Source organism: Notolabrus celidotus, chromosome 8 (assembly GCF_009762535.1).
Source record: "Notolabrus celidotus isolate fNotCel1 chromosome 8, fNotCel1.pri, whole genome shotgun sequence".
Classification (NCBI taxonomy): domain Eukaryota; kingdom Metazoa; phylum Chordata; class Actinopteri; order Labriformes; family Labridae; genus Notolabrus; species Notolabrus celidotus.
The window spans coordinates 23,787,252-23,801,216 of NC_048279.1; the positions used below are offsets into that span (position 1 = coordinate 23,787,252).

The 13,965-nt window shown below is 44.8% G+C and overlaps 1 protein-coding gene across 11 annotated transcripts in view; it reads left to right on the plus strand.

Annotated features, from left to right (window-relative positions):
• bcorl1 (BCL6 corepressor-like 1) overlaps positions 1–13,965 on the plus strand; it is a 43,669-nt gene that overhangs the window by 17,518 nt on the left and 12,186 nt on the right. For 2 of the 11 annotated variants that reach the window (XM_034689848.1, XM_034689849.1), the window contains exons 2-6: positions 357–425; positions 8,976–9,060; positions 9,154–11,742; positions 11,993–12,125; positions 12,416–12,883. In XM_034689848.1, the coding sequence (XP_034545739.1) occupies positions 382–425; positions 8,976–9,060; positions 9,154–11,742; positions 11,993–12,125; positions 12,416–12,883 (3,319 nt within the window). In that variant the 5' untranslated portion in view covers positions 357–381. Of the gene's footprint in view, positions 1–356; positions 426–1,571; positions 1,738–2,996; positions 3,296–4,163; positions 4,182–5,138; positions 5,736–8,975; positions 9,061–9,153; positions 11,743–11,992; positions 12,126–12,415; positions 12,884–13,965 lie in introns of those variants that run through there. The other 9 variants (XM_034689858.1, XM_034689852.1, XM_034689851.1 and 6 more) reach the window with 9 other exon arrangements.

The window sequence follows — 13,965 nt, forward strand, 5'->3', positions numbered from 1 at the left end:
AACTCAACTCAACTTAATTTATACAGCCGCTTTCGTAGATGCAAGCATGCAGCCCAAAGTGCTTCACAGAGGAACAGACAGACAGAAAATAACAGCAGTAGGTAAAGCAGTAAAAGATGACACAATAGTAAAAGACTAAAACAAGAAAGAAGATGGTAATAAAAAATATTTTTTAAAAAACAAAAAAACAGTTTTCCCTCTAACTCAAACATCCCATGTGGCACGTGGACCTTGCTAGGATCCACAAGCTCAGTCAGTTAATGAGTTAGCCACAGGCATGGACTGTATTGCTTTGAAAACTTGTCATTTACCAACCTCTCCCTTCTCTCAAACTTTACCTTCTCATCCTGAAACAGTCGCCCCTGACTTAAAGAAAACATCATGGCCAGGCTGACGTCTTGGCTGCAAGACAAGCCCACAAACCAGTGAGTGATACCATGCTATCTTTTTTCACATTTACACACGGTTGATTATTCCATGATGAAAATTCACATGCTAGTACATGTGTTTATATGTTGTTGTTGTTGTTGTTGTTGTTGTTGTTGTTGTTGTTGTTTTCCAATTCCCGAAAATATTTGCTGTCCAGATGAAAACCTTGCTTTTTCATCTTTGCTGAATTGTTCTGTATAAGCTGATAGATGACTTTATTCCAATGTATCTGCAAGAAGCTAATGTTGACAGGCATGCTGATAGCAGACATTTACTTGTCTGGTCTATTAGGAAACATACCAAGACACACCTGTGTGTGATGCAGGTTATATTTCCTGAAAACAAAGTTACTCAGCTGTCAAACAGGTAAACTGCTTAACCTTCAAAAACATCACTTTGTTACAAAGCACCTGCAGCAAAAAAAGAAGAAAAAATCAGACTAAATTTGGTTTCAGTTACAGTCTTGAATTTAAAAAAGGAGGATTCTTTGGCTATCAGACAGGAAATGTTGGTGACTGTCATCTCAACAGGGGCTCAGGTTTTGTTGGTCCCCACCTGACTTCCTGTCCCTGAATATGTGCCCTGCAGGTCCATTCATGGGTCTTGGTAATAAAATGCAAATGTAAACAGTCCATTTTAACTTTAACAAAACAATAAGTTTACCACATTTCCTTAACGCCTCATTTTAAACACGTTTCATGTTTGTGACCACAGCTGACCTCATTGGATGTCACATTAATTTGCTGTGTGCGTGCGTATGTGTGAGAACTGGGCTGTGCAGGATTGTATTGAAGACGTAACATTTCAGTGGTTTGCAGATAATAACTCACAGTGTTAGAGCAGATCAGCATCTTAAACTGGACTCATGTGTGGTCAGTGGAAGTTGAGGAAAATCAAAAAATCATTCACACCTTCATACAGTGTCCTGTACGCAGGCTGTTTAATACTTGTTGAATCTTTACGAGTAAAAAAAAAGCGAGACAGCCTGTTGTAAGGTGTATATTTATCTGACTCCAGTGAGGTCCCCTGCAATTAAAGATTGAATCCCAGCGAGCAGCAGCGTGTTTGTTATTCACCTGTAGGGCTTTACCCGGCGCTAGGACCCAGGGTGCGCGATTTTCATCTCCAGCTGCTGCAGACCGAAAACTGGCAATAAGGGAAGATCGCGAGGACAAGCCAAAATTGCATACTGTATTCATTCTACTTGAAAATCACATCCCTGGCCCCACACGGAAGACTCCGTACAGACAACAATAGCTTGTTGCGCTGTGTGCAGGCTTTGTGGCTGTAGACAGCTCGGAGCGCAAGGTAAGACGGTGCAATACCATGCGATTACTAATAACAAAGGCGTTACGGGCGAGCAGGGGGCATTAAAGGGGGCATTGCACAACGCTATTGAGGGCGAGTAAAACTCTGCCAAACTTTGACCTGGATATCTGTATTTTCGAGTTGTCGGTGTCATGCAGGAGCTACAGTAGTTGCGGTGGCGTCTCGCTGTTCTCCCTCGGCATTATGTAGGATCGTGTCACATGTATGGACAGCCAAGTTGTGTATCGAGATGACATACTTGGGGTCTGCTGTCCATGCGTGGCTGCTGTGGATGCGGTAGGCTATCCAAACGCTGACACGGTAACTATACACGAAGTGATGCGTTTCCATTTCAGACACATATTTAACATCATGTGGACGGCGCATCGGGCCATCCATTAACCTGGCAAACAAGAACATCACCCTCCTCTGTTCCTGTGATCGGCTGCCATCCTGGCTGCGTTTATTTGTGGCAGAATAATTCATTACTTACACCAAGATGGAAGAATAATGCGCTTGATTTTTCACTCAGCGTTCAACCCCCCGCCGCCTCCCAGCCTCGACATTCAGTATTGACCAGGTGAACCACCAACTTAGACGGGACATCCTCGTCGCCGTAAACCATGGCGGCCTAAACAGGGTCGATAATCTCCAATATGACTCCCAGATAAATGAGCATGTAAGCTCACTTTGAAGGCGACATTCTCTTAAAAAAAGAACCAGGCCTTCGAAATAAACAACGTGCCTTCATGTGTGCTATCGCAGTTGTCATATAGTGCATGTGCGGAACACCACATCCCTGCTCACGAGGGTTTATAAATGCACGCATAACAAGTTTTAGTGTAACCCCACAGCTTCACACACAGGAGCCTGCGAAGCAAACTCGTCTCTATAATTGGTGAAGCCCCGAGCAGCCGGTCACTACCGGGATAGCTGCTCCTGCGCGGTCGTTGAGGTCTCCGGGTTACCCCCGGCTCAGACACAATGCGATGTGTCAGCTGCCCACTTTGTGCTACTCCCGCTTCTCCACGCCGACACGGATCCCCACATCGTTCCTCTTTTTCATAACTGATCGGCGTTTTCTGGTTTCCCAATTTCACGTTTGGCCATCTGTCAACGATTTGGCTGCCTGCACGCAGCCATTACTGAGCGAATGGCGAAGGGCATGTTACAGGCTCTCTCTCTCTCTCTCTCTCTCTCTCTCTCTCTCTCTCTCTCTCTCTCTCTCTCTCTCTCTCTCTCTCTCTCACACACACACACACACCGATCCTCTCCGCGATAGACAAGCAGCGAAATAGTTAGAGCTCGTTCAGACACGGACTGCTCTCTGCGGACGGACAGGATCGTTGTCCTGCACCGACACGGGTCGTGCACGGTGGTAAACAAACTCTTTTCAGTTTCACGACGATGTCAGCCTCGCTCCTCTGAGTGTTTGTGTGTCTGTGAGTGAACGGTCATTTCCTCACCACCACAAGTGTTGAGAAAAGTAGGAAATTTGTTGGCCTAGAGGAGTGGATACCCTTGTAAACAGCAGGCCTGCGCTGCTTTCAGGATTCAGGTAAGACAAGTGGCCTAATTACAGAGCAGAGTAACCTGTGCTGCTCAAACACTGTGTCCAAATGTGATTATGGAATAACAGAGCTAAACATCCCGTGGCTGTTTTATCTTTGAGGGAGAATCAGAGAGTGCAGAAAAGACACATTTGATGCTACAAACTTTTGTCTGTTTGCCTTTGTGTGATTGGAAGTTGCAGATGTGCTGTCACTCATCTTACAACTTCAAATATGAACTCTTGGTCCTGGTATTTTCTTCTCAGCTCACATGAGAGGTTTGTTTGTTTGTTTACAGCATTTAAGCTATATGCAAAACGCCAATGATGTACTTGTTTGAAGAGAAGTTGAATATAGAAGTGGATTTTATTCTGGTGGTAATGATGTGAAGGTGTCACTACAACTGGGAGATGTTAATTGTGTAGGTCCTTTTGGAGCTCTTTTACCTCCACAGTACTTTGTATTGTTTTATACCATGAAGGGTGTCTGTCCTTTACTCTATTGAACATGAGACTATTCCCGTAGAGGCTGAAGTTGGTGTTGTCTTATAGAAATGGTGTCTTGATATTGTGTAAATATAAACAGAGTTAAAGGCTGAAATTAAAATGTACTTTTTAAAAAAAAAAAACAGTCCTTATGACTAGATTGTAGTTTTCTTGCAGCTCAGCTCCATGTGTCTAAATCCAGTAAAAACCTGACCTGATACCAACAGGAAGTGTGATTTTGACACACTGCACTGCAAGAAATGAATGACAGTGAAGAGAAGATGCCACTGCACTCTTTGTTAGACTGATGATTTGCCCTGCTGACTAAATGTGTTCATCCTGTAAAAACCTGAGGCCTGGACAAACCATGGAAAGCCTGACAAACGTGCTTCTATTTGTCTCAGTACAGGTGGGATATAAGTGTGTTACAGTCAGTCATGAAGACTGAGATGAGGGTGTTCAACATGAGTCTAGCTGTGTGGAGTTGTCACATTTCTGCATGTGTTGCATTTTGCATTGTGGGTTGATTGTGTGTTTTTTGTGAGTTAGTTTAAAATTTGGGGAATGTGCAGCTGCGTGCACTAATTAGCTTGTATTGCTTGTCGTTTGTACCGTGTAGTGGAAATAGGCATACAGGTTAGATCATAGACTGACCTAACAAAGAACAAAGATTTTATAAAACAAAGTATTGTTACTTATGTGCATTTGTTCTGTGTTTCCTGGGCCTTTTTAAAATCTGAAACTGAACCCCAAGCAGGTGTTAATGAAGTTCTACTGTAATGGCATCCACTCAAATGACCGAAACTTGTTATTGAAAGATAGCATGTCTATGGCTAGTTTAGTGTTTTGAAATCCTCCACACACCAGTAGAGGAGGGATTAGTGTTTCCCCCATCTTCTTCCTGAAGCTGCAGCAGCAGCAGCCTGCAGCTCACAGCCTCCAGCAGCCCGACGCTCTCTTCCTCGGTGAATTCTCCTGCAACAGACCCGAACCTCTCCCACTCTGTCTTTTACTTCTTTTTTCTCTCTCTTACATTTTTGGTAATTCCTCTCAGCAGCCATCACCCTGTGGCCTGACTCTGTTAATTGACCTGAGACTCAAATATCCGCTCAGTGATACTCGGAGCCTCCTTTTGGTTTAAGGAAACACACTTTATTACTTCGTTACCCTGATAAGCTTTTTCAGTTTAGCGCACCGTTACACTCTTTGGTCGCGACCCCTCACTCCCCCCCTCCACCTTCCCTCTCCATTCCCCTTGAGCGGCTGGAGCCCGCGTTGCATGCTGGTACCTGCAGTCCTCACCCCTCCCAGCCTCTCCAGCGTCTAATCCTGGGCGTGGATAGCCGTGCACTACATCTCCCATGTTGTCACAGAGCACCCTTCTGCCCCTCTCTCACTCTCCCACCAGACTGGAGGCTGGCGATACGAAGCGGACTGTCTTGGCGACCCCCCCTCCTCCACCACCCCTCCCCTCCTCTTCCTCTCTCCCTCCCGCCCCTCTCCTCCCTCCCCTCCCTGGAGTTTTAGAACCGAAAACCGTCGAGATTAGTGAGCAGCCGCGGTCGGCAGAGGCGAAAGGCTGGACACGGCCGTATCCGAGCCGTGCCTGGTTCGTCGTTCACATGCCATCTGGACGAGCTGGTTTGTAACTGTTTGTGTCATTAGACATCTTTCTCATCTCGCCTGCTTGTTAGCTCGGGGATTATTATTCAGCCTTTCAGAGAGGGAGAGAGGGAGTCTTTTTAAAGGAGAGGAGAGGCTCGGTGGGGTCATTTTTATAACATCGCCGGAGTGGTTTAGTCAGTCCAAGCGGAGGGCCGATGCAAGAGATTGGGGCACTTCACGTCAGCTGTGGCCGTGGGATCATTCACAAGAGCCCGCCTCGACATGTTTTAACAACCGGCAGTGGAGCGGTGCGAGACGGGCTCCGCGGAGACTCCGCTGCGCAGAGGAGGTGGAGGTGGTCAGTGGAGTTTTATATGTTTGCCTTCTTTTTTTTGTGTAGCCTCTCCAGCTGGACAGTGTATGTGAAGTTAGCTCACCCTGCCTGTCTTTTTAGTTGCTACTTTTTCTGTATGCAACTCAGAGCAGCCCCCTTTTCTGTGTTATCAGTGCAATTGATTGTTTGCAGGAAACAAAAAACACCCACAGCTGACTTTTTTTTGTAAGCTGCTGATGGTGTTTGTTTTGTTTGGGTCCAACTTGTGTTTTGTGTGTAGCTTTTTGCATTGATGTTGACTTACCTTATCGGGGGGGGGGGGGGGGGGGGAGATGTGATACACTGCCACATTGTCTCCCTGCAGCCACACCATGGTGGAAGTGGTCCCGTCACATATAGGCTACACGCCCTAACATCTGTCCTCCATCTCCAATTATTATTATTTTTTTTAACCAATGCTTGGTTTTGTAGTTCTGAGAGGAATCCGGGCTGCATCACCTGAGAGCCTGCTGCCATGCTCTCATTGTGGTGACTGCTCGCCATCTCCAGCAGCGAGAGCGACCCGGAGCTCTCCAGAGTTTTTCCGTGCTGATGTTTCTAACACAGAAAAGCACATTGTTTTCAAAGTGCACCACTGCCACAGCATGCATGTGGGACGTGTGCCCTTTGTGGACAGAGAGCTGATCGTGTTGTTGAAGTAAGTCTCCAGTATAGAATTGATGGCTGTTTTGTCCTTTACGGTAATGTCAGGCTTCACTTTGCTGCCCACGGTGTGTTTTGCGGACTACAGCATGCATGCATTGGCCTACATCAGAGCGGATGGATTCCCATGTAGCAGCGGAGTAGACCCGGTTTTGATCGCAGCACAAAGACAAACTAGCTGTAAGCGAACTGTTGTACACGGTAATGAATGCAGACCCTCCTTGCACCGAGCGCTATCTATCTGCATGGCCGTACTCGCAGATTCCAGCAGAGATTGGCGTGTCAGTCATTATGTGCATCAAATTCGTTATGTTTCACTGGCTCCAGGGTGAAGCTTTGACATAGATTTTTTTTATGCCTGCTGCCTGTTTGTAGTCGTCTCATTTACTTGCAGATGCGCTCGCCTGCGCTCACCTCTGCCCACATACCAGGAGCTGCCTGGCGTGTGTCGCCGGTGTATACGAGAGTATATCTAATGTTTGTTTTCAGATTATCACTTTATTTATTATTCATCATCATGGTGTGCATGATTGGCGTTGTTTTGAGAAGGAGATACATGGAAATGGAAATGTATTTTGTGCAAGTTTTCAACAGAGAAGGTTGGAGGGATGTAATGTTTTATTTAACATGAACGATGAGCATTCAAACTGCATGGCCCCCTAGTTAAAACATCATTGAACTGAAGTAGGTTCCTTTATTGTTATCATAGAAACTTAACCATCCTTTGATATTCCTGCAGAAAGTAAGGCAAGGCAAGGCAAGGCAGCTTTATTTGTATAGCACATTTCATACACCAGAGCAACTCAATGCGCTTTACATTAAAACATTAAAAGCAGTGGAAACATTCAGACAGGCATAAAATAACACAATTAAAATGACAAATATAATAAAACAGAAAAGAAAAGGAAAATTAGAAATACATTAAAAATTACATTAAATTTTTAATTTAAAGTGAGTTAAAATAAGCTAAGATAGGAAGGCAGTGGCAAATACAAAAGTATTAGTCTTTGATTTAAAAGAGGTGAGAGTTGGAGCAGACCTACAGCTTTCAGGGAGTGTGTTCCAGATATGTGGTGCATATTGACTAAACGCTGCTTCCCCATGTTTCGTTCTGACTCTCGGGACTGAAAGCAGACCAGTACCTGATGACCTCAGAGGTCGAGGTGGTTCATAAAGTAGTAGCAGATCAGCAATGTATTTTGGGCCTAACCATTCAGTGCTTTATAAACCATCAGCAGGATTTTAAAGTCTATTCTCTGACAGACAGGAAGCCAGTGTAGAGATCTAAGAACTGGAGTGATGTGGTCTACTTTTTTTGTCCTTGTTAGGACTCGAGCAGCAGCATTCTGTATGAGCTGCAGCAGTCTGATGGACTTTTTAGGGAGTCCTATGAAGACCCCGTTACAGTAGTCTAGTCTGCTAAAGATAAATGCATGGACCAGTTTTTCTGCATCCTGCTGAGACATAAGTCCTTTAATCCATGATATATTCTTAAGGTGATAATAGGCTGGCTTTGTAATTTGTAAGGAAAAGTAAGAAAACTTTCAACACCTTGCAGTCACCCCCCTTCCTCTGGTGTGTACATCTCAATCTGAATGTAACACATCAAGGCAGCCGCTTACTAATAAAGGATCATTTGAGCAGTCACAGCTGATCTGCCTCATGGAGGGATTGCTGAACCGGCTCACATGGCACAGACCTGTGGGTCACAGGTTGTAAGAAAGGGTCCTGTGACTGTTAAAAAGGGTTCCTAATTGAAAAGTCATCAACCTTTTTTTGGTCTTGCTACAATCTCATCAATTTTTTCTTCTTCTACCGGGTTCATTTTTCTTCAAAGAGCAGCATGGAGAACACTTGTAGTTAGCAGTTTGAATATCTGTGACAGCAGGATATCACTGCTTGAAAAAGAGAACAGTCTCTTTTGATATTTCTCTTCCTGTAATATTTTGTATGCTATAGAACAGGGTATGATATCTGCAGAGGAGTTGAAGCTGTTGGAATCATTTAATAGGGCAGTCTCATTATCGCCTCAAAGGGACATTTGCAAACAAAACCAGAATTGAAGACTTAACGTAAACATGGGAAATAACATGAACTCCTGCAAACAATCTGAGCAGAGGTGATAAATGGGGCCTTTTACGTGTCTCCTCTTGGTGTTGTAGTCTCATTATTTGTCCAATTTACAACTAATGAATGAAGTCTCATCTCTCTCCCTGATTACCTTATTTTTTGCCAAAGATCATTCACATTCCAGATCGATCACTGCTGATAAATTGTTAGTACTCCCCGTGGTGAACAAATCAAACCAAAGGGAACAGCACATTGTTCTTCAGTTTGCCTCACTTCTCTCTGCTACCCTGAATTGTCTCCCCGCTCTGCGGAAATTGTAACACATCTGGCCTCCCAGCCCTGTCTCAAAGAAAGGAAGCTTTCAATTTCCCAACGTTGGTGACTCTGAATCATTTAACACGACGCAGAACTGGTCTTAAGTCTCAAATGAAAGTCCCAGTAGCACTGAAGGTGATCACATTAAGTGTTCTTTTTTTCCTGTTTGTTTTGCAGCACATCACTGTATTTCAAGGAAGACTCTCACCTGGAGGACTCAGCTACCATTGAGGCATGTTGTGTTAAAGAAACACCTATGCAGGTATTTATTTTTTCATTGTAAGATTACTAGATTAGATCATCCTTTCCTCCTATCTAATTAACACTGCCCTAATGAACTTCTCTTATTACTCAGGTGGATCCTACACTAATGAATGTAGGGGATGGAGGCACGGTGAGCAGAGAGATCAGTGCTCCAAATAAAGCGTCTGCTAGTATGGTGGGAAATCCCCCCCAGACGCTCCCCCTTGAGTTTCGAGGAGATGTTACCCTCAGTCAGCAAAACAAGACCACTCCAACTACAGACTGTAAGACAGCACAAGCCTGTCTGGACACTAGCAATTACAACCACAGCCCTGAGCTTTCTCCACCTCAACAGCCCAACAATGTACCAACGTCCGGCTCAGCTCTCACAAGCTCAGAGAAGAGAGCAGACAAAAGGCCAGAGGCTCCTAAAGTCAAGGCTGATGGAGCTGCGGTCTTCCCCGCGCCTCAGTGGTCAAGTGGCATCAAAGTCAGCCGGGAGGACTCACTAAACCCCTGTCACAGCAACATGACAACTACTAAGAAATCACTTTCACAAACACAATCTGTGCAAAGTGTCCCGCCTGGGTTTCAGTGCTCAGCCATGTTCAAGCCAGTCCAGCCTGTTGCCTTCCTTCCTTCCACCAATTTTTCCTCCCCACTTTGTAAAATTACTCTTCCACCAGCATTAGGTCAGATTACAGTGTTGAGAGAAGCCACAGCCAGTCAGTTTCAGAAAGAAATCCAGCCTCAAAGCTCAGGTGTCGGAGGAACACCTCTCATGCGGACCTATCCCTACTCGTTCTCTGTGGGCCGGACTCCGGCTGCAGAGAAGAAAGCAGGAACATCGATGGCAAAACTAAAAGCCAACCATTCATCCACTAAGAATACCAAATCTATGGTAGAGCATAAGTCTTTAGCGTCAGTGGTAGCATCACCAGCCATTGCCCTACCGCTGCAGCACCCGTCATTAACGTCTGCTGCACCCACCTGCTACACACTGTCGCCCACGGCTGCCATTTGCTGTGGCTCTGCACTGGCCAGCATCACCTCTCAGAGCAGACTGCTGAACCATGTAGAGAAAGGAAACGGCATAGACAAGACCGCCATGGGTTCCCTTAAAACATCCCCCTCTGCTTCAGAGGATGGTACTTGTTGCTCAGCTGAACCAAGAGATGTTCCTCTCGATTTGTCTGCTAAATCAAAACGTCCAAAATGCCTAAATGACCCTTCAGTTACGATTGAGCCTCACAATAATGAGTCAAATCAGAGAGATTTTCTTAACTCAAAGAGGACTCACTCCACCACTTACAGCCCAGCTGTGCAATACCCTATCTTACCCAACACCCATCGAAATGGATCCCACCAAAAGCAAATAAAAAGGCCTCAGAACCACCAGATCCCAGAGCCCAAACCAACTTGGGGTAAGGGATCATCACAAGACATCAAAAACATCCCTGGAACTTATGTAGGCGTGGCGAGCCCCATTCTGGCTTCAACTCTACGGGGCAAAGATGGGAAAGGTGCTTTTGTGGATGAATTCCAGAGTTTTGCAAAGCAGGAGTTTATATCTATAATCGACCAAGGAGAACATCTGGCCTCAGGAGGAAAGAAGCCATCCTGTCTGATGAAGGGCAATCAACATGCCCATAGTGTCAAACCGGTTAAAAACAACAGCACAGCCATAACCAAGAACAGTCCCTCTAAAGGAGCTCTATCATCAGCCTTGACAGCCTCTGCCAATGCACAGATCCATCAGGTATCTGGACCAGGCAAAACAGCAGTGCTGTACTCCAACACGGTTGTGAATCCAGCATGGCAACAGCCGTCACATCCTCCTCATCAAACCCCGTCTGCTCAGAGGAAAATCTCACAAGGATCCCCAAAGACTAAAGGAACCACAGTTACAGAGGGATCGAAGTTTCAGAGTTCCCATCAGAGCCCGTCCAAACCCGAGGACGATAAGTGGGAGAGATTGAAGTCTCCTTTGTCGAACCTTGCGTCCATTGTAAAGCAGCAGGCCTTTGAAACACACGCAGTAACAGGCGAAGGAAGTCCTCAAACCTCACCTGTTAGGTCTAGAAAAGCCAATCTTCTAAGTCCACTGACTGGCAGCAAAGAAACCTCATTTAAACACACTTCCTCTTTTGAATACCGATCACACTGGTCTAATGAAAAATGGGCTGATGTTTCATCAAAAGATTCAACTCAAGCTTTGAAGAAACATGAGACCGAGCCTGTGGAGAATAACGCAGAGTTAAACACCACTGACGGAGAACACAAGGGACTGAAAGCGAAGCAGAGCTCCTCAAAGCCTGCTGGCCAGTCTCATCTCTTTGGGAGCAATGCATCAACAAATGGGAACAGGATGGAGAGCAAGCTCGCCCAGGTGTTGGAGGGGGAGATATCCAAGAAAGAAAGTGGGGCATCAGAAATTCCTCCCCGTGAAAAATTGGGAGGCATGGTCGCGTCTATTCTTGCAGGCCAACGCGAGGGGGGAGGCGACAAGTTTGATAAGAAAACAAACGGAACCAAAGAGGAGTCGCCAACCAAAGCTAAAGCCGCTGCCATCAAACAAAAGAAAAGCAGCCCCAAGAAGCCAGCAAAGGAGAAGCCACCGACAGGACCATCAAAGAAGACTCCAGGAAAGAAAAAGCAAGCTACAGAAAACACTCCAACAAAAGTGTCTCCCCAAAAGAAGGTAATCATCGAGTGTTATTTGTCTTGAAAATTATCTTTTTTGGTTGCAATTGAACCAAAAGGAGACTTTCTGAGTCATTTGAACTATTGATTTGTCTCTTAGAATTCCCTTTTATGACATTAATCTTTGAGTGATTATTTAACTTATAAGGGCTCATTGTTCATCTACAACATGCCCTCCATCAGCATGAAAGCTTTGTGATCAATAACCTCTGGTACAGCACGCTCACTCTGTCTCTGGTGTATTTCAGCAGAAGAAACAGTGTGCACCTGCGCTGGAGAGGAGTCTTTCAGCGGGAAAACTTTCTCCTCAGAGTAAAGAAGCGACTCCGAGGGACAAGATCAGTCCCAGCAAGCTGGACCAATCAGCCGGCAAGAAACCAGGTGATCTCTTTTGTTCTGTGCAGCACTGAAATGTTCCTCCAAAGTTGACACATATCTGTTATCTAGTCATGCTTTCAGTTGTGTCAGATATGAAGTCTTTTATTGTGCTTACAGTTGGATTACTGTGGGATCTCACAGCTTTTGTTTGTTAGTTAAATAGCCTGCAGTCAGCCTAAGTAGTTCAGTGGCTTGTGTATTAAGCAGACAGAAAAAGTCACATATAGTATCTCACTAGCACTTTTGATGTCAGTCTTATATCTTTGCTGATGATCAAATGTGACTTTAATCAGTTCCAGATAGAAGCAGTCCTCAGAGTGTTGTGACTCCGGCATCTCCAAACAACTCTGCCGTATCCGGCAAGGGGACCGACAAAACAGAGAGTTCCTTCCCCAGACTGAGGAGAGGACGGCGGCGGGCAGATGAGGCTCGACTCGACCTCTGGGGCTTTGCAACGCCCTCTCCTCCGCCCCCATCAATGCCCCCTCCTGCAGCTACCCTGTCACCCCCTCAGAGTCCCGCCCAACCAGTGCGACGTCCAAGAGGGAGGCCTCGCTCGCACCCTCTGCCAGAGCGAGGGTCTCAGGGCAAGGGAAAGGCAGGCAGCGCGGAGGGTGAGACACCAGCTCCTAAGAAACGCAGACGATGCCGCAGTAAAAAGTACCAGACTGGAGATTACATCACAGAGAAAGACAAGTTGGAGGACGGAGAGCACCATGAAGAGTCCGACCCCTCAAGGAAGGACAGTGGAATCCCAGCAGGTACAAACCTTTCTATGAAGATCTTTCCAGTCTTTGTTATAAAAGGGGGAACAGTCACTTACCCTGTCAAAACCTTACAAAGTCAAGTAGGTAACTTCCAAACTTGAATAGTTTCCTCTTATTGTTTCACAAATCCAAGTTGAAATGAAAGATGATTAAGAGGCTGATCGGTTAAAGAGTTTGGTTAATGCTGCAATGTTGAGTTAATCTTAAAGTCATTGACAAAAAATTATATGCAGCTGCATTGATAATGTGTTTTTGATTAAAGCATTAAGTAAGAGTGTGCTGTAAGCACTGGAATTATATCTGAAAACTGAAAGTCTGTGGATGTAGCCAGCTGTTCAAACAAATAAACATATTTTTAGATGACAGCCTAAACCTTTTGAATGGGTGGTGGGTCTTTAAATGTGTACACAAGTAACTAATAACATATCAGTCAACCAAACCATTAACCCATCAAGTATGATTAGAATGATCTGATCGTACTTGATTCTAATGATAATGGAAATTCTACTTAACTACAACAATACAGTTATGATGTCTTTTTATCTCTAAACATTAGTTGGTATCAACCTTACAAATCAGCCTGAATTATTCAGTTGAACAATAATACCACTATTAATCAATCATTTTTGGCTGCTGGCCTGATGAAGTGACAAACATTTGGCTGGTGATGGAATTATATCATTTTTTTCACTGACTAAGATATATTGATTTAAAAGAATATCTGATGGATGAATCTGTATTAACAATAGCTGCATCCCTGTTCTAGTCTGTGGAACAATTGTGCAGTCGCCAGGCAATGATTCCTGAACATTTGTCTACAATTCCTCTTTAGAAAGTCTGTCCTGAACAGCAGCAGCATCACTGCATGATTTAATCTGTTAAGTCCACCTGATTTCAGTGAGTTCAAACAAAACGGACGTTGAAGGACCAATTTACTGTGTTTTCACGGATTTTTATCTGAAACTCTTTCTCTTATGTGAAGTTCATATTAAATATGTCTCACTGACAAGGATTACAATCTTTACTATCTTGGAACCTCCACATTTTAAACCCGTTTTTTTTTTTATGAAATGCAT